Genomic DNA, 18,738 nt, shown 5'->3' with positions numbered 1-18,738 from the left:
CTCACGAAAGATTTACCTGAAAGAGCACTTGTGCACTCACACAGGTGAGATGCCATTTCAATGTCCTTCATGTCTTCGGAGCTTCTCACGTAAGGCCAGCCTTATAATCCACCTGCGCACTCACACAGGCGAGAAGCCATATCAGTGTCCTTCATGCTCGCGGAGCTTTTCAGAAAAGTACAACCTTATGAGACACATGCGCATCCACACAGGTGAGAGGCCATATCAGTGCCCTTCATGCTCTCAGAGCTTCTCGGAAAAGGGCAATCTTATGAAACACCTGCGCACCCACACGGGTGAGAAGCCATATCAGTGCCCTTCATGCTCGCAGAGCTTCTCAGAAAAGGGCAACCTTATAAAGCACCTACGCACCCACACAGGTGAGAGGCCATATCAGTGTCCTTTATGCTCTCTGAGCTTCACACATAAGCGCCACATGAAAAACCACCTGCGCACCCACACAGGTGAGAAGCCGTTTCATTGTCCTTCATGCCTTAAGAGCTTCATACGAAAGACCAGCCTGACATGCCACCTACGAACCCACACAGGCGAGAAGCCCTATCAGTGCCCTTCATGCTCTCGGAGTTTCTCGTTAAAGGGTGCCCTGAACATACACCAGCGCATTCATACAGGTGACCGGCCATACAGTTGCACCGTCTGTTCCAGGTCCTTTACGCAGTCTAATCACTTGAGCAGACATAAGAGAGCACAGCACCCTGATAGTGTAGGGTAGGTCGACAACCATGTTAAAGTAGAGTTCGAATTAAAGATCTACAGATGTGTGGCTTGCTGCATAGCATTGTACTGCATCAAGTAACACAAGTGTCTTCATGTGCCCTTAAAGGGGCCCTGAAACACTTTTTTTCGGGTCACCATATTTGCTCTAGATCTTTTCGCAGCATGTCATAGAACATACAGTAAAAGAAATTATGAAAAGTGACCCACACAACGCTGTTATAGCTGAAAAATAATTAAATATACAGTTAAACCTTAATATAATGAAGACAATAAAATCAGCAATTTGCTTTGCTATATTGTGATATTTGATTATTGAAGAAGTACATTCAATAGTTCTTTCGATCTCAAACATTACTGTTTGCATGCCCATACAAAATATGTATGTTCAATGTAATATTTAATATTATACTACAAATGCCTGAATGATCTGCTTTCTAAGTTTTGTGTTCTTGTTTTGTTCTTTTCAGTATTTTCTTTTGGTACATATGAACATGTTCTGTTAGACCCATTTGCCTCTATGTTCTGGTATACATGGTTCATCTTAGAGAGACTTTGATCTTATTCTATTCACACATTTTTTTTTTACAGATGAATACTTTTTTAGAGCAGTTGATTGTTCGAAAGTTAGCTTTCCACTGTCTGTTTCATCAGAGCACCAAATAAAATACTGTTTAATAAGTATTCATTGACTGTTTGTATGTATTTTAGTGCTTGAATGGCAGCATGCAATGTAGCATTTTATTGGATGGGGGCTGCAAGAGAAGCTGAGCGACGACAGCCCAAAATTCATTATTAATACAGAGGTCGCTTGTTATAACTAATATACATGAGTAATTTAAGTCTAGAGTCAAGTCCCCAATGCCTAATTTATTCCTACATTTTATTTCCACCAATGTATTAGCATTTCAGTAAGCACTAGTATGACATATCTCCCGAAATACTTGTATAAAATTTACTTTTTGAATCCAGCATACAGTGACACCTGCACTGTATAGTATCGTATTTACTTGCCTAATGAACACACTCGTGTAATGAATGCAGCCCCCACTTATCCAGTCAAGAAGTATGTTTCTTCCTTTTCTTGCATAATGATCGCACCCTGAACTTGCTGCCCTGAAAGAGGAGACACACAGTGCGATTCTGTGTCCGATATGGCATCCGGCAGGTGCAATTGTGTCCGACTCCGCATTGGACGCCAAATCGTACCGTGTATCCTACTTTTATTGCGATAGCAATTATATGGACGCTCCAGGCGCATTTTTGCCGTCGTCGTTGCCACGCGCCACATGGTGTAGGTGCGAGCAAAAGTGCGCGAGGCAAGCTGACAAGCGCGGCTCAATCTCGCGCACCATCTTTCATCACACAAAAGGCGCTGGGGGGGGGGGGGGGGAGGCGGAGGGAGGAGCCGCGGCATTGTAGTCTGGCAGCAACTGCGTATTGCACAACCATGTCAGAGGGGCGTCGACGATCGTGGCTCAATCTCCCGCGTACAAGGAAGGAAAGCGAGAAGGAAACATTCCATCGCGCTCATTGCACCGGGAGGAGGGGAGTGAAGTGGGGAGAGGGGGGGGGGGGGCATTTTACTCTGGCAGCAACTGCGCATTGCGCGGCCGTGGCGTGCCCTGTCTTCAAACCAATCTGCGACAAGGGCTGGCTCTATGGTGGCTCATACCTTTGTGCAGGCTGCGTTCTCGCCGCTCAGTTTGCGTTGGAATGTTTGCAAGTTTATACGGCTAACAAAGCTACTATCCTTACTTCACGTAGCTGTCTACACATTTACCATCACAATCGGTGGTTCGCATTTCGGGCGAAACTGACTTTAGAAGTGACCACAGGGAAAAAAAAAACTTGCTCATAATTTTACCCCGCCTTATCAACGCACCCCCAACATTGTGCATATTTTTCGGCAAGAAAGGTGTGTTCATTATGCGAGTCAATATGGTACATTTGTGCGCAGACGGCAAGAAATTTGGCCAGTTCTGTTTTCCAACATTTGTAATGATTCTTTATGAATTGCAGTTGTGCCAATATCTCACGGAATTTTCTCACCAACCAAATTTTGCACAAGACATGTTCTTAAGATAATAAATCCAAGGATTAACTGTTTTGTATATGAGCGAGAGATAAAATAGATACGAAAGGCAAGGAGGTTAACCAGAAGAAAGATATCCAGTTTGCTACCCTGCACTGGGCATGGAGTAAGGGGAGACAGAAAGATAAAGAAAAATGCACATATTTAGCGAGAGAGGGAGATTACAGAAAAAAAGAAAGGAAAACACACACATACACGAAGAAACTCGGGAATGTCACAGTCGTTCAAACAGGTCTCTTGATCGGAGGAAGTTTAGTAGTTCATCACCTTCTGGTGTGAAGACTGCACCAGCCAGCGCTCTTAAGACCGTCTGCTGAGAAAGCGACCGATCGTCGAGGCATGCCAACTCCTTCACGAGGGACTGTCTCTGGGAGCTGTAGCAGGAACAATGACAGAGGATATGTTCAATTGTTTCCTCGCTGCCACAACTATCACAGGCAGCACCGTCAGCCATTCCAATGCAGCAAACAAATGTATTCGTAAAAGACACTCATATCATCAACCAAGACACAAAACACATTATGCCACCAGCTAACCTTAATTCTTAACCTCACCTACTCTTCCCTTCCGAAAAAAAATTTTTCCTGCCTGCTACTCAATTTAATATACTCTTTCAGCTTTTTACGCCTATATCAACTGTGTGAACCCCTTCTCCCATGTACACTTGCCGCCGCCCGCTTCTGCGCACGTCACCCTCCTGTTTGTTATTCCGGTTTCGGTTCCCCCCCCCCCTTCTCTTTTCCCTTTTTTTTTATTATATATATTTTTTGAAACCCCGTAACCAACGCATTCCGAAGTCAATAAGCCTTTTTCGGCGCCTCAACCCAGAGTATCGCCATCTCTGGATGCCGCCGTAACGACACCTACGTTGAGCAACTGGTGCAATGCTCCTTGAAAGACCATGCCGCTGCCTTTCAGTCACCCCATACATTGCACCGCAGACTCCTCGTCGCCATCCTGTTTCAACATTACTCCACGTATTGCTACTATGCTCCTCAAGTCACCCTTTCAAGTCGTTTTTTTTGTTTATTTATTTTTTTGTCTTTTGTGTTACTCGCGCACTGACCGCCTGGCCGGCTCTTCTGGTACCACGCGAGCATGCTGCCAGCGATACCGCTGAATGCTTCCTAACCTCTCGCATCCCCAACACGCTCCCAGGACCCGGTCTTTCTTAAAATTTGGTTTTTCTCTTTCTTGTTCTTTCTGTCTCCCCCCCCCCCCTTTTATTTTCTGTCTTGGGATCGCCCTGGCTTCCCCCCCCCCTTTTTTTTGTTCGCTGCCTTTATTTCTTTTCTTTTCTCCCCGCGCTCCCACTCTCCCGTTCTTGTCCCCCCGTCTTGGGAACAAAGCTCACAGACGTCTGACGGCAGCGCTCGTTTCCTGATTCGGCGCTCAGTGCTCGCCCCGAGCGGACGTGCGCAACGAGAGCTCCGCCAAACTCTGAGAGCTCCCTGTCATCGCTGGGCGAACTTTGGCCCGCCCCACTGCGCCTCGCCTAAACACCGGCGGCCTCGGTCGGCCCCAGCACAGGGCCCCCGGACCCCGCGCAGCACTGCAGGCGCTTCGCCGCCGCCGCTGCCGTGCTCGGCATGGATCCGCCGCCCTCAACAGCTACGACTGCATCGCAGCCTGCGCAATCCACCACGCTGAACCCACAGGGCATGGACTTTGGTGACGCTTCACAGGGAGCATTTACGTGCGTGACCCCTTCAGCACCACGGCAGGACGAGGCCACCACCATAGTTGTGAAGTTGACCGATGGCTTCAAACTCTCCTCAGTCACACCGATCGAGTTGAGCCTACAAATTCGTCGGGCGGCCCACCTCGCCAAGTTCGAGAGACGGGACACAGTCGTCAAAATTTGAACCACCCAAAACCTCATCGCCATCGACACGTACCGTGCATCGGCCACCACCAAACTACTCGCCTTACAGTCCGTGGATGTCTGCGGAAAATCGCACCCTGTGAGTGCGTACTGCGCCAACGACCCACAGAACGCCCGCGCCGTCCTGCACTGTGTACCACTCTCCTTTTCTGAAGATTCCGTACGGAAAGAACTCCTTATTCCGGGCCGAAAAATCCTGTCTTTTCGGCGACTTGGCAAGACGGCGTCTCTCATCATCACAGTAGAGGGGCCTGAAATACCGAAGAGCGCCATCCTGTTTTCAGCGGTCTACCGGCTTTACCCACCCAAGCCGAAATGCCTTCAGTGCTGGCATTGTTATAGCCAGAAACACAGATCTGATGTCTGCCCCAACGCCTCGACATATTCGTGCTGTAGATCTTGTGGGCAACATTTCCCCCCTGGCACTGACACGTCAACTACTCCTCACGAGTGCGATATGCGCTGCTGCAACTGCGGGGGTGACCACCCGGCTACGGACGCAAACTGCCCACACCGCCGCGCTGCAGAGGAGGCACTTCGCCGGCGCAAAGCACCGACACGGATCAATCCAAACCACCGAGCAGCCCATCACCTCTCACGACCGCCTACTCGAGAAGACTCCGGCGTGCCAACCAGCAACCGGTTTTCGGCACTCGACACCGACTGCAGCCGTAGCCGCAGTCGCAACCAGAGTAAAAGTCACAACCGCAAGCCCAGTCAAAATGGGCCCAAACAAAAACCGAAGCCCGCCCACAAGCAGAAGATGGACTTCAGACAGAGCCAGACAGCTAAATCACAAAGTGATCAACACAATCCGCGCCGTCCTTCGTGGCAGCAACTACCTAAACCCAAGCCTGCTGCTGACGACCCTAACTGGCCTGCGCTACCTAACCAGCGACAGACGCAGTCTACGCCTTTAAAGGTGAGTGGTACAGCTCTCCCAGAAACTGCCCCCGCTCCGCAGCCCTCCCCATTGAGCTCAGACCTTCTGTCAGAGGAGTTAGATGCACGTATTCGTCGCATCGTGCAACGAGCGATCGAATCTACTATCGCAACTATAATTACTGAACAGATACAACGCGCCATTCTGACCGCTCTAACCTCCTTGCCAAACCAATTTGCGAAAATTTCCACCCGCCTACAACATATAGAGGACACCATGCACCCACACAAACGCCCCATCCACCATAACCCTTCTGAATCACAACATGGCCACTAACTCTAGGCAAACACCTCCGATCCCAACCCCACCATCCCCATCTCTCACGATATGGCAATGGAACTGTCGTGGTTTCAGACGCAAGAAACATCTCCTGCAACATATGGTATTCATGAAAACAGAACCGGACATTCTTGTGTTGCAGGAGACCCACGGTACCTTTCCCCTCACTGGCTATGAACATTTTGTTGCTCCTAGTATTACATACAAACAACGGGGCACGTCAGACCCACTTACTCCTACAGTGACGGTGACTGACGTCAAGAGATCCTTGCCCACAATCCAACTCGACACTACGCATATGAATACACCGACTACTGAGCACGTGAGCACGAGGACAGACGTTCATGGTCACAGTATAGATATTTTAAACTGTTATTGGACGCCAAACCAAAATATCTGGCCGTTATCAAGTTGCAACCCCTCCCAGGAACGCTTAACACCTCACCATACTGTCCTAATCCTCGGAGACTTCAACTGTCGACACCCCTCTTGGGGATATGACCAGACATCAGCGCTCGGCCGCAAGTTAGACACCTTCATGTCAAACTACAACGTCTCTCTCCTAAACGACGTTACAACTCCCACCAGACTGGGGAACTCACGTGAGAAGGACACAAACCCTGATCTCACTTGGTCAATCAGCCACTACAACATTCAATGGGAGAATACCCAAGACACTCTGGGGAGCGATCACACTATTATTGAGATCCGGCTTCCCTTGTCCACAAAGGCCAAGTCGGACACCCCGCCACAAAACCATCTGTCTCGTTGACTGGAACAAGGCGCGTAAACGACTCGAACTGGATGAGATTGATGAGAACACTGACCCCACAGAATGGACAAACAATGTACTGCAGGTTGTGTCCCAACATGCTTCCCGCATTGCCGCCACAGAGGATCAACCCCAGATCGACACTCACCTCTTAGCCCTCTGGGAACGACGCCGCAGACTGGTGAGCTGGTGGCGCCGTGCAAAGAAATAGGACGCTCCACCAACGTATACACACCATAACTCAGGAGAGCCAGGAATACGCTGACCAACTGGCATCTCAACGGTGGTGGCAAACATGTGAGACCTCAATGGCCAGCTTCACACACCTAGAGTATGGCAAATCTTTCGCACTCTCATGGGCCAAGCGAAACCTCGCTACGCCCTCCAACGATATCAAATGCAGACCGGGCACTCCACAGGAGAAATTATCCAAGAACTGCGAGAGACATTTTACCCGGAGTTCAACCCACCACCACTTACACCCTTTCCGCAATCACCAACCAAGCCAGAAGGGATTGACTCGGTATTTACACTCCAGGAGCTGCGGTCAGCACTCATGCAACTCCGACGCAATACAACTCCGGGTCCGGATCAGATAACATATACCATGCTCCGCAACTTGCCCGAAAACCACAAGAAGCACCTTCTACACCTCATTAACCATGCATGGGAGACGGGGAACATTCCACAGTCATGGAAGGAAGCGTTAGTTATTTTCTTCCCCAAACCTGGCAAACCTCCCAACACGCTTAAAAACCTTCGACTGATATCCCTCACATCGTGCGCGGGAAAATTGATGGGAAAGATGGCCCTGACGAGACTAGAATGGCACCTTGAGAGCCAGGGCCATCTCCCAGACACACTCATAGGCTTCCGCAGGCACGTATGCGCCCAAGACGTGGCCCTGCAAATTACCACAGATGTCTACGATCACCCTAGCTCGGCACAACTCCGGACAATTGTAAGCGTGGATATCAAACGCGCCTTCAATAATGTCCTGCACCAAGCCATCATTGACAACCTAGCAGCCACCAAACCCGGAGAACGCATGGTTCGCTACGTCTGCGGCTTCCTCAGTGCTAGGCAAGTGCGCTTCTTGGGTCCGGACACCCAGCCATCCATGTGCTTCCCTATAAACCGAGGGACGCCACAGGGTTCCATTCTGTCACCGACTCTCTTCAACTTGGCGATAAAGGACCTCCCCGCAAAGCTCAACCTCGTTACAGGTTTACGCCATGCAATATACGCTGATGACATCACACTTTGGTGTGCCACGGGAAACCCAGGTGAACAGGAAACCACACTTCAAACCGGCTTAGACATCGTCGACATCTACGCCTCACATGCACCCCGGAAAAATCAGAGTACGTTGTCGTACTGAATTCCTCTACGCGCAAAGCAGCTGCTGAACGCGCCCACATCACCTTGACTATGACCGGCGAACCTATCCCGCGCAGAAAATCCGTCCGCATCCTCGGATTTCTGTGGCAAGAGAATGGACGTAGTGCGGAGTGGCTACGGCGCATTCTCCATCAGGCAAGTCAGGTCATACACATGATGGCACGCGTAAGCAAGCGCCACACAGGCCTGCGTGAACACGAACTCCGTAAAATTGCTGAGGCAGCAATCTAGTCCCGAATCCTCTATGGCCTGCCATACGTTGCACTTACACGCACCCAGACCAAACGACTCGAGGCTTCTTTGCGAAGATGTCACCGCATTGAAATGGGTGTTCCCAGGTACGCCCGTAGCATCGATGTTAAAAGCTCAACCCTGCACAACACCTTGGATGTGAAGGTCCAAGCACACCGGGAGTCTCAGCATCTCCGTCTGAGTACCACGTCGCAAGGACGCGCCATCCTGCGAATGTTGGGACACGACACTTCACCACTTCCACCTCTTTCCATCGACCCTCCACCATGGATAACTATCCCTCGAATCGAAGTCCGACCGATACACCGGAATATGCACTCCGAACGCAACGCAGGCAGGCGACAGGCGCGGGCGACCCATCTAACTGACCCAGCGCATGACACCTACTATGTTGACGCCGCCTTCTCGCCGACCGCATCCAAGACGGCAGTCATCGGCCCTCAGGGTGACATCACTCGTTGGCATAGCGGAGTACCGTCTCCAACCGACGCCGAGATCCTTGCCATATCGGAAGCCATTACTATTCCCCCTCACTCCACGCCAACCATAAGCGTTCGCTCAGACAGCCAGGAAGCCCTTCGTTCTTTCGCAAACAACCTACTTCCCTGTCATATTGGGGCATCCCTCGCGCTACACATGCAACAACATCCCTCACTACACGTCCTCTTGGAGTGGGTGCCGGGCGATCAGGGGATACAGGGAAATGAGCGTGCTCATTCCCTCGCTCGCGAGTCTAAAATACCGAGCGCTCCTATTCCATGGCCTGACACCTATTGCGCCAGAATGTACCGCGCTGAACACCGCAAGCAAAGCCGCGCTATAAGGTCCGCGAACTGCGCTCGTTTGCATGTACCCTTCCGGCCCCCGATCCGTCCTTCACCCGCCACGACGGCTCCCTAATTCGTCAGGCTCAAACTCTAACATTGGCGAATGACGCCATACAACACATTATTGAAAAACGCCGCGGCCATCCGGCATGTCCGGTGTGCGGCGGCTATCCCGACGTTCGCCACACGTACTGTACCTGCCCCCGTGCACAGTCCTCGCCTTACTATCTGAGCCCATCTATTCCTTACTGTTGGGAGAGCCGCCAGCCGCCAGCAGCCGCCAGCGACAACACCCACACGTGACGTCACTGCACTAACCCTTTAAAACTAACATGCCGAGGATGACGAGGCCGCCTTTCACGAAGATAGGTCCTCCTATCGAAACGTTGGCCAGCCTTTCTGAGGCACCTTATCCCTGTTTTCAAACTTTATACTCCAAGCCACAGTCAGCAGAGAACAGTTGTCTCAATTCGGGAAAGTCCAGATGGAATGCGCAGTCGAAGAAAGGGGTCCAAGTGGTGCAGGGTGTGTAAATATTTTATGCTTTCAAATAAGCACTACATAAATAAAATATTTTTTGCAGTGAAATCTTGATATAACAAACTTCAGGGGACTGCAGTGATTTGTTCGTTATTGTGAAATATTGTTATATTGAGAGCCCAAAAATGAATAATTCTGCCCATCAAATCATCAGTTCATAAGTTGTCACCATATGAGCTATCCATCAAAACGTCGCTGTTGGCTCTTGGCACGCGCTGTTGCTATTTTCCATAGGTTCCGCCACCACGCACCACCGAAACACCGTATATTAAGAGTGATGTGCACAAAACAGATGCTGATGCCAAGAAAACTACTGATAAAGAGGTAGCTCCATGTCGCCCTCAAAGAGCAATATTTCTTACTTTTTGTTTGTTTTTCGTGTTTCTTGCCATGCAAACCGCAACTGTCCCGACACTTGAACTATGTCAAAGCGCAAGTGTGCGTAAACGACACCGTCTGAAAAGTGAGAAGTGCAACCGTGTGGGGCATCACCCGCAGGTACAGAGGTTACATTTCACCATGCGCATAACTAGTACGGCCGGCTGCAGAAAGAAGCGAGAAAAAAAGAAGCATGCGCAAAAAGAAGGAAGAGGCGCGCCTCCATTGCTAGGCGACACCTTCTTGGGTGGAGCGTGCGGTCTCAAAATCTGATGTTGTCACCTCTGCTTACCTGCATTTCTTTTTTTTTTTTTCTTGGGTGCCGTCTCGGGTTTTCTGAACCCATGCGCTGCGACGTCTGCTCTGTACGCCTTGTCGTCTGCTAGCCTACTGTTGCAGCTGCTTTGAAAGATACACAGAAATGTAAGGATCCGCAGATTTCGTAATATTAGTTCGTAGTACTGAGGCATTAACATCACAGGGAAACTGAATAACAATCGTTATTTTGACAAGTTCGGTATTCTGAAGTTCGTAGTTCTGAAATATTTTACGTTGAAACTATAAGAAGTCAGCAGGGGATTTCTGAAAAGTTCGTTAATCTGATAAATTTGTGAATGTAGTGTTTGTAGAAACGAGGTTTCACTGTAATAGCCTTCGAGTACTTTAAGGCACCCTGAAACAATTTTAAGAATTTTGTACAAACTTATTGAGTTGTTAGGGTGGGTGCTTCTGATCAGTGATGCACCTAAATGCTCCGCGTAGAGCGGGCAACTTATTATAAGGTTTCAAAAATGTTCATTTACCAATTCCAGCACGCCACTCGGCTGAGTTTTCAGTCACCCCTGACCAGGTGGCGCGAGGTGACCATATATATGCCAGTAGAGTGAGCTATCTCATTTGCTGCCCAGTGCGCATCATTGATAATTTTTCCAACGTTGTTTGGAATATTGTTCAAAATAGTTGCAATGTTAGTTAATTTGTTTCTATAAAAATGAAAATAACAGAAAGAGAATGCACCAGGACAATTTATCGGACTTCCAGCATACACCACATGTCATCTGCTTGTGTTAGAACTGTGCTCTGTGTTGACAAGAACTCTGCGGTCAGTGTTGGTCTCGATCTTTTCCCGAACACCATGGTTCACGCTTGTTACCTTGTGGGCTGCAAACATAGTGACTGGCAATATGCCAAACTGCAACATTTTGTCCTTGTGCAACGCAGCAGATGCACTGAATGGCTGTAGCACACCGGACTCTACGCATTTGCAGCCGTCACTTCACATAGGAGGGTTACTACCATAATGGAGATTTTTAGCATATCTGGTATTCGGGCAAACGAAAGCGCAAGCGGACTGGGCATGGGCGTTTATGGGATGAGCGGGGGTGCAAATGTGAACGAACTAAAACCCCTTCATAATTTGAAAGTAGCGACACTCTCCTCCTCACGGCGCTTTCCTCGATTCTCCTCGCCCGCCGGCTGCGCACGGCGCGCTTTTCCTCCTGGGCTCCCGCGGACGGGCCGCAGGATTCTATGGAGGCGTATTATTTTGGGCCAGTTGCGCCCCCCAGTGGGGTTGAAAATTTTGAGAAATGCTGATAACAGCATCGATAATGCTGGAGGCAACGTTTATGAGGAGGTTGGTTTTTTCTTAAAGCCGTATGAACGGGGTATACCGATGTAAAGGGGGCTTTGAGGCGAGTTCTATACTCCAGACAATTTTTGTGCCACATGATCAGATGCTTTACTTCGTGCGTCTGATCTAGTATTGCTTGTGACACATCCCTTTATGTGTGGCTCATTAGGCGAAAGCCTTAGACCTCTGTTTCAAGGTCCCGTTGTGAGCTACAGAAAATATCACGTGACCGAAGGAAGGCGGGAAGCGAACCAAAGCATGTGCAGTCGCGTATAAGAGATTATTAATGATTAGCAAAGTAATGATTGATTAGTGATTGGATTAAGATGAATTCGGGTGTATTAAGGATTAAGGTGGAATAAAGTCGATGAAGGTGCATGAGCGTGAATGAAGGTGTATAAAGGAGCACTAGGTTGGATTGAGGTCGATGAAGGTGGATTAGGGTGGATGAAGATGCGTTGAGGTGCATTAAGGACGATTATAGTGGATTAGGGTGGATTAAAGTGCATTAAGAAGGATATGCGTGGATTAAGAAGGATTACGGTGCATTAAGGAGGATTATGGTAGACTAATCGGTTTTAATACTCAATGAACCCTAATTCACCTTAGTCCACCCTATAGATAATCCACCTTAATGCTCTTTCATCCACCTTAATCCAGCTTAATACTACCAATCCACCTACATCACCCTAATGCACCTTAGCCTGCCCTATACGGTCTTAATCCTCCTTTATCAACCCTAATACATCATAATCCGCAGTAATCCTACTTCATCCACCTTAATCCTTATTTATGCACCTTAATCCAACTTAATCCTGCTTGATAGTCCCAATCTACCTTAATACACCCTAATCCATCTCTATCAAACCTAATCCAGCTCCATGGTCCCTAATCCACCTTAATTTACCCTAATCCATCCTAATCGGCCTTAATCCTCCTTTATCAATCCTAATTCACCTTAATCTTCCTTTATCCGTTTTAATCATCCCTAATCCTTGTTCATGCACCCTAATCCACCCTAATCGGTCTTAATACCATTTCATCAACCCTTCACCTTATTCCACCATAATCCGCCTTAATCCTTCTCCACACATCTTAATCTTTATTCATGCATCTTAATCCTTATTAATGCACTCTAATTCACCTTATTCTTCATTAATACGCTCTAATCAACGTTAATCCTCCCTAATCCACCTTATGTCAATCACGAATCACTTGGGTAATCATTCTCTTATACAGGGGTGGACATGCTTTGGGGCACCTCTGGCCTTCCATGGGTCACGTGATACTTCCAGTTTACAACGCGATCTTGAAACATAGAGATCTAAAGGCTTTCGCCTTAAAATTAAATAAAAAACTCAATGTTGACTAGCTAACGCTCATCACCTGCAATGCCACGGGTATACTTGCCACAAATTTTTTCAGGGCGCAAAGCAGAATCTACAATGCTGCACTTCCGACTGAATAAGAACAGTTAGCGACGTGCGAGGTGATGGAGCCACCCCAGAATATTAAAGGGGTTGGGACACCAAATTTTGAAGCTATAAAAAGCATGTTGTAGGCTGCTACCGTGTGCAAGGACACCCAGAACGAGGTATCGGACGCTGCAAGCATTTCAAAATAATTTTAATTCAGCTCCAAAAAGTCATTAAAAACTCCTTCTCGTTGTCGAGACCCATCGCTAGCGCGGCAGTTACTACGTCACAGAGGAGGAACGAAAATATTGACGTCATAGCACACTAGCAGAAAAACGTGACGTATGATGAGTAGCGATGAAATGCCGATTACGGAGCTTGCTGAGCCGAGCGACCGAGCTACAGGCCTACAGAAATGCAAAGAAGGGGTAAGGCGTGCAGACACGGACACAAGAGGAGAGAAGTGGACAACACGAACGCCGCACGGCGGCCCGCGAACGGCAAACTGCGTGCGGCGAGTTGCCGTGCGAACGGGCCTTTACACATTTGAAGGCAACACTTGCCGGCCGACTCCGAAAGGGACCAGGATATGCGGCGTTCGTGTTGTCCGCTTCTCTCCTCGTATAGTCGCATAGTTCGGCAGCTCGGAGCGGTCGCTCGTTCGCTTGGCCTTTCTCATTGTGAGGGCCCGTCCACGTTACCGGCACGGAAAATCGCCGCATGCCGTTCGCCGTTCGTGGGCCCCCGTGCGACGGCGGTTTTGCTCGCGAACGGCGAGATTTCCTTGACGTAGAGAGGACGGGCCCGGGACCCATTTGTGCGGCAGCCGTACGGCGAAGCGGCCAATCAGCGACCGAGGAGTGGTCACTCTGGCACCGACGGCAGCTTCCCCGCCTCTGATCGTTCGGCGCCGCCGATATCGCCGTTAGGCCTTTTCCGGTTCACTTCAAAGCTAAAGCTTACGGCGCTTCGGAATGAATCACCGACTCTCACAAGCCGCAATATTTTCTTACCGTTGTTGTCGCTCTTCGCAATAATTATAATAATCGCGACATGCACTTCGGATCGCCAGTTGTCGACCTCTGCTGGCAGAGCACACGTATGCGCGAGCAGACGACGCAGCATAGTTTTACGTCACTATTTCTTGTGGCCCATGTGACCAAGCCATGTTGCGTTTCCTCCTCTGTGACGTCATAGCATCTCCCGGAGCCCAGGAACCGAAACCGAAATCGCTCGGTATAATAATGCTATTATTAAATTATTTATCGGATATATATGAATCCCGCTGTGTGTATCGTGCTCCCTGAAGCATGACGCAACGTTTGAATCAACAAACGCATGAACGAAAATTTTGATGTCTCCACCCCTTTAAGCATACTGAGAACAACCGCAACAAAAACGCTGGTGAGCAGGCCGGAAGAATGAGAAAAAAATGCAGTATTACGGGATGCTTTGCTACGAGCTATAAGAAACACGCCTCAGCTCGCAAAAAACGCTGCTTTTTGTCGGAACAAAGTTCTTTGGGCCAATGTCATGCAGCCACTGCTTCCTGCGCAAGCCGTCACGCTTTCCTTGTGGTATCATAAAAACGGCATAACCATCTTCAGGCTTCTTGCTGCAGTTATATGCGCAACAGCCCGGCATAGCCCTAGCACACAGAGCAGGAAACACAGCGTACAACGTTCGCTACGCCGAGCTAAAGCTCCGAGCCAGCCGTGCTCAGGAGGAAAATGGCGCGAACGAAAAATAAAAACACAAGCAAAACTCAAGATCCGCGCGTTTCCAAGGGCAACGGCAGGGAGACCAATCGTCGTGCAGAAAAACGGGGGCAAAACTGGCTGCCGCGGGGGAACGCACAAGGGGCGAGGAGGAGGCGAGGAGGTCGCACGGCGGCGGCAGAGTTTAAAGAGCGTCGCTACTTTCAAATTATCAAGGAACTTTAGAACGAACTGCATGGTGCAGCCACCTGGTGGCGCAGAGCTCAACCAAACAGAAATAATATAGCATTCTACTTTGCTGCTGGTGTAAATATTTCGCAAGAGTTTAATCATAAACACATTGTTTGGAGTAATCATGAACACTTGGTTAGAGCAATATTAGCTCTTTGTTTGGCTGGTTAAGCTCTGCGCCGCCAGGTGGCTGGACTGTGCAGATCGATCAGGCCACTCACCTATGTCTATGCTTAAGCTCCTTCATCATAGCATTAGTAGTATTGAGGGGCTGTAGCTTACGCCTATAATAATTCGCGCCTTCGAAACACGCCTTTCTTGGCAAAGAAATCACTGTACTTAATATTTACAGGCAAAATTGCGTGAAGATTTTATCATTTTTGAAAGCCAGATGCTTTGTTAAATTCATCACAGTGCAGCAGTGCACTACATCTAGCGCGTGTAAAACATGTAGCAAACATTTTTCTGTCTGTTGGCGTCATGGTCATGTTTTTTTTTTTTTTTTTTCACGTTCGCATTATTTTTACACCATGTATCCTTTAAAGTGTTGTGCCTGTCACTTCGCATTCGCCCAAATAATTATTTATCTTGCTTTCATTCATAACTTTTTAATGTAGCTCCTGAAAAGCCATGGAAGCGTGATACCTTTTGCTCTGTGCATGTTTAGGTGTGTTCTGTGAGGCGAATAATAATTTTTTTAATACAAGCATGTTTTTCGACGGTACTGACGTTTACGTCGGAACACGACTAAAGGCATTAATTAGAAGTTTGCCATCAGGTGACCTCCACCCATCCATCAGCGCCTACTAAGAGGTCAACGCAACGTTGACACCGACTACTGACGGGTCCACAAAAGGCACCGCACCCCCAAACACTGCCTGGCAGCTTTATCTAATGATAAAAAGGGCCCACGTCAAACGCTACGGAAGAACGGCACCAACTGTGAATTCGCAGGTTGCTATCCTGTCTCCTATTCTATGCTTCGGGTGTGCGTAGGTGTTGGATAGAATGAGCATGGTATCGCAACCGATTCGACGATTCGGATTGGCTGTGGTACAGTAATCAGATTCCCTAGTCTAGTCGCCTAGGGAAGATGACGGTATTAAAAGCGGAAACTTTTCGTGCAGTGGGGCCGACGTGTCATGATGTGAACTCGAATGTCTAACATGCTCCTGCATGGAGTGGGCTTCTATAACTGAAGCCGGCGGGGGGGGGGGGGGGGCAACTAATGTCAGTTCAATGCGGGAAGACAACATATGTACACGAAGCTTTTCCCTTCATCCTTACTACTGGACGTATTCGTTGATGGGCTTGGTGGATTCCTTGCCCTAATGCCACCTCAGACGCAACAGTGCAAAGCATGAATCCTACTGTGACATTGCACAGTAGATCACTAATGCCCTTTCACATGTATACAATAAAAACTGCTGCATACGTGCGCCGTTTTCATGTAACAATTTTATTAAATAGAAATACGCGGAGTATCTTATTTCGGCTTGAATTGCGGCGACGCGTGACTTTCACGCGTCCCCTGATATGTTGTCTTCCCGCATAGCTCCCGTCTTCTGTAATCCGGCTTCTCCGCGTGGCTTGGTGCCCACGGCAGTCAGTGTGGTTGAAGCGCATTGCGAGAGATGGCGCGAGTGTGGCTCTGCTAACGCCACCTAACAACGGCGTTATTTGGGCGCGGAAAGGAGAAGGCCCTTCCTCTTTGGCTCGGAGTCGGCAACCGGCGCGGACGTTCCGCGCGTGCGCCGATCCACGCTTCAGTGAGATCATTTCGCGAAGCCTACACCGGAATGGACGAACACGATCGTTCGAACGCGCCACCGTTCGCGTGGAGCCGCATGGCGCGTTTTCCGCGAGCGAAAAACGTGACGCGCGGCGAACGCCCGCGTTGCCGCCGACGCGCGAGCACCCGCACGAAAAAAGGGAGCAGCGCTTTCGCGTCGCATTTTCCGGGTTGCCAGACAACATATAACTCCCAAGGACGTCAATTTTCTCTGTTACCGCATATATAATATGCCCTTAAACTTACAGAACACTACAATAAAAATAATCTCAGTGTAATTAGACAGCGACATTTTTGTCCAAAGTGTATTTATCAAGCTTAATTTCAAGCAGCAAGATTGTTTGCGAAACTGCGACTATGTACCTTCCGCGTGCTGAGAGGCCGCTGCTTGTTTAGAACCTCACATAAAAAATAGAGTGTCGGCCGCTTACTACCGAGCAGAAGAGGCTATTGCAACTATTAAGGGGGTTGCTGAGGGCATCTGCTATACCGTCTACGCTGAGGGTATCTGCTATAGCTCGCCAAGCCTGGTCACATTTGATGTTGTTCTTGTAATTGCGGTCGCGTATGTCCCAGGGGACGCGACGCTTCTCCACTTGATTTATTAGGGCCTCGTTGAAGGTTGCTTCGTCCATTTTAGGTAAACACGATGCGCGAACGAAATCACGGTAGCACGTGCTTTCTTTAACGCACGCGCCAGTTCTGCCGAGAAAAAAAAAATTGCGCCAGAGAGGTTCCGTCGAGTTGCGCACAGAGCACGGACATCTGGTGGCAAAACCAAAAACCAATATGCCACGTGACCAAATGCCACGTGACTTACCTGAACTCTGATTGACGGACGCGCCGCGCGACGCATTCTTTTTTTTTTTTTTTTCTACTCCGAGCAGCAGCACGCGGCGGCGCGATTTCGTGACGGATCCGCGCCTGAAATCGCGCCATGCGGTTCCGCCTTCCTTGAACTCTTTGACCGCTCCATCTGTGTCGGTTTCGGCGGGAAAAGGCTAAAGCCCCTCAATTTTTCAAAAGTAGCGCCATTCTTAGATCTTTCCGCCACGCCGCTCGCGTATTTTCATCCGCTAGCATCTACAACGGGGCGTGGCACTATAGGCCAAAACAGGTCACGTGACTTCCGCTGCTTTGAAAAAAGTCAGCTAAAAGCTAAGTGTACTGTGGCGTATGTATTGTTAAAAGATTTCGTAAATCACAAAAATACTGTACGCGACACCCATTGCTGAAATTAGCGCCTGTTGGAAGCTACGACACTTACGGCACCGCAACCTCGCCCTGGCAAATGGCGACGTCCTAGGATGAGCACTGCTGATCGAGCTACCGAGCGTTGGTGGAGCGCCCCAGCCTGCAGAAAGCGAAATGTGAGTAAACTTTTACATCATTAGCTGTGCTGTCTCAATCGGTGCGCTTGACTGCGCTACTAGAAAGCGTGATGAGTGGGCTTGTTGGTATGTTACTTATGTCGCATTCAAGCGTGATGAGTGGGCTTGTTGGTATGCTACTTATGTCGCGTTCGTAGCATTTGCTGTGTTGACGCCAGATACGCTTCAGCACGAGTTGGAATTGTTGGTCGCTGACACGGTCGTGGTCGCTGCGAGCGCGTGAGGTCCAGGAAATGAAGATGCAGTGTTTATAATAACAATAATAACTAGAGAGAGTCAATGTATGCAGCTGCTTATTTAGATAGTCGCTCTCTCTTAGCCGTGGGAAAGTGCAAGTAGAATGCTGGGCAAGTTTTGCACTTTTCTGTTCGCACTTTTCGAGTGCGCAAAGAGGACAAAACGCGGATAATGGGACACATGCATGCAACATTACGAACTATTTGAATGAACC

General features: G+C 48.9%; 1 protein-coding gene across 1 annotated transcript; it reads left to right on the top strand.

The window, feature by feature from the left end:
* Nucleotides 1–100: 100 nt before the first annotated feature.
* LOC129383527 (uncharacterized) lies at nucleotides 101–1,387 on the top strand. The gene has a single exon (XM_055068098.2). The coding sequence runs from the start codon at nucleotides 197–199 to the stop codon at nucleotides 731–733; it is 537 nt and encodes a 178-aa protein (XP_054924073.2). The 5' UTR covers nucleotides 101–196; the 3' UTR covers nucleotides 734–1,387.
* The last annotated feature ends 17,351 nt before the right edge of the window (nucleotides 1,388–18,738 follow it).

The sequence above is a fragment of the Dermacentor andersoni genome, unplaced genomic scaffold (assembly GCF_023375885.2).
Source record: "Dermacentor andersoni unplaced genomic scaffold, qqDerAnde1_hic_scaffold ctg00000039.1, whole genome shotgun sequence".
NCBI lineage: Eukaryota > Metazoa > Arthropoda > Arachnida > Ixodida > Ixodidae > Dermacentor > Dermacentor andersoni.
This window is presented reverse-complemented; position numbering and strand designations above follow the sequence as displayed.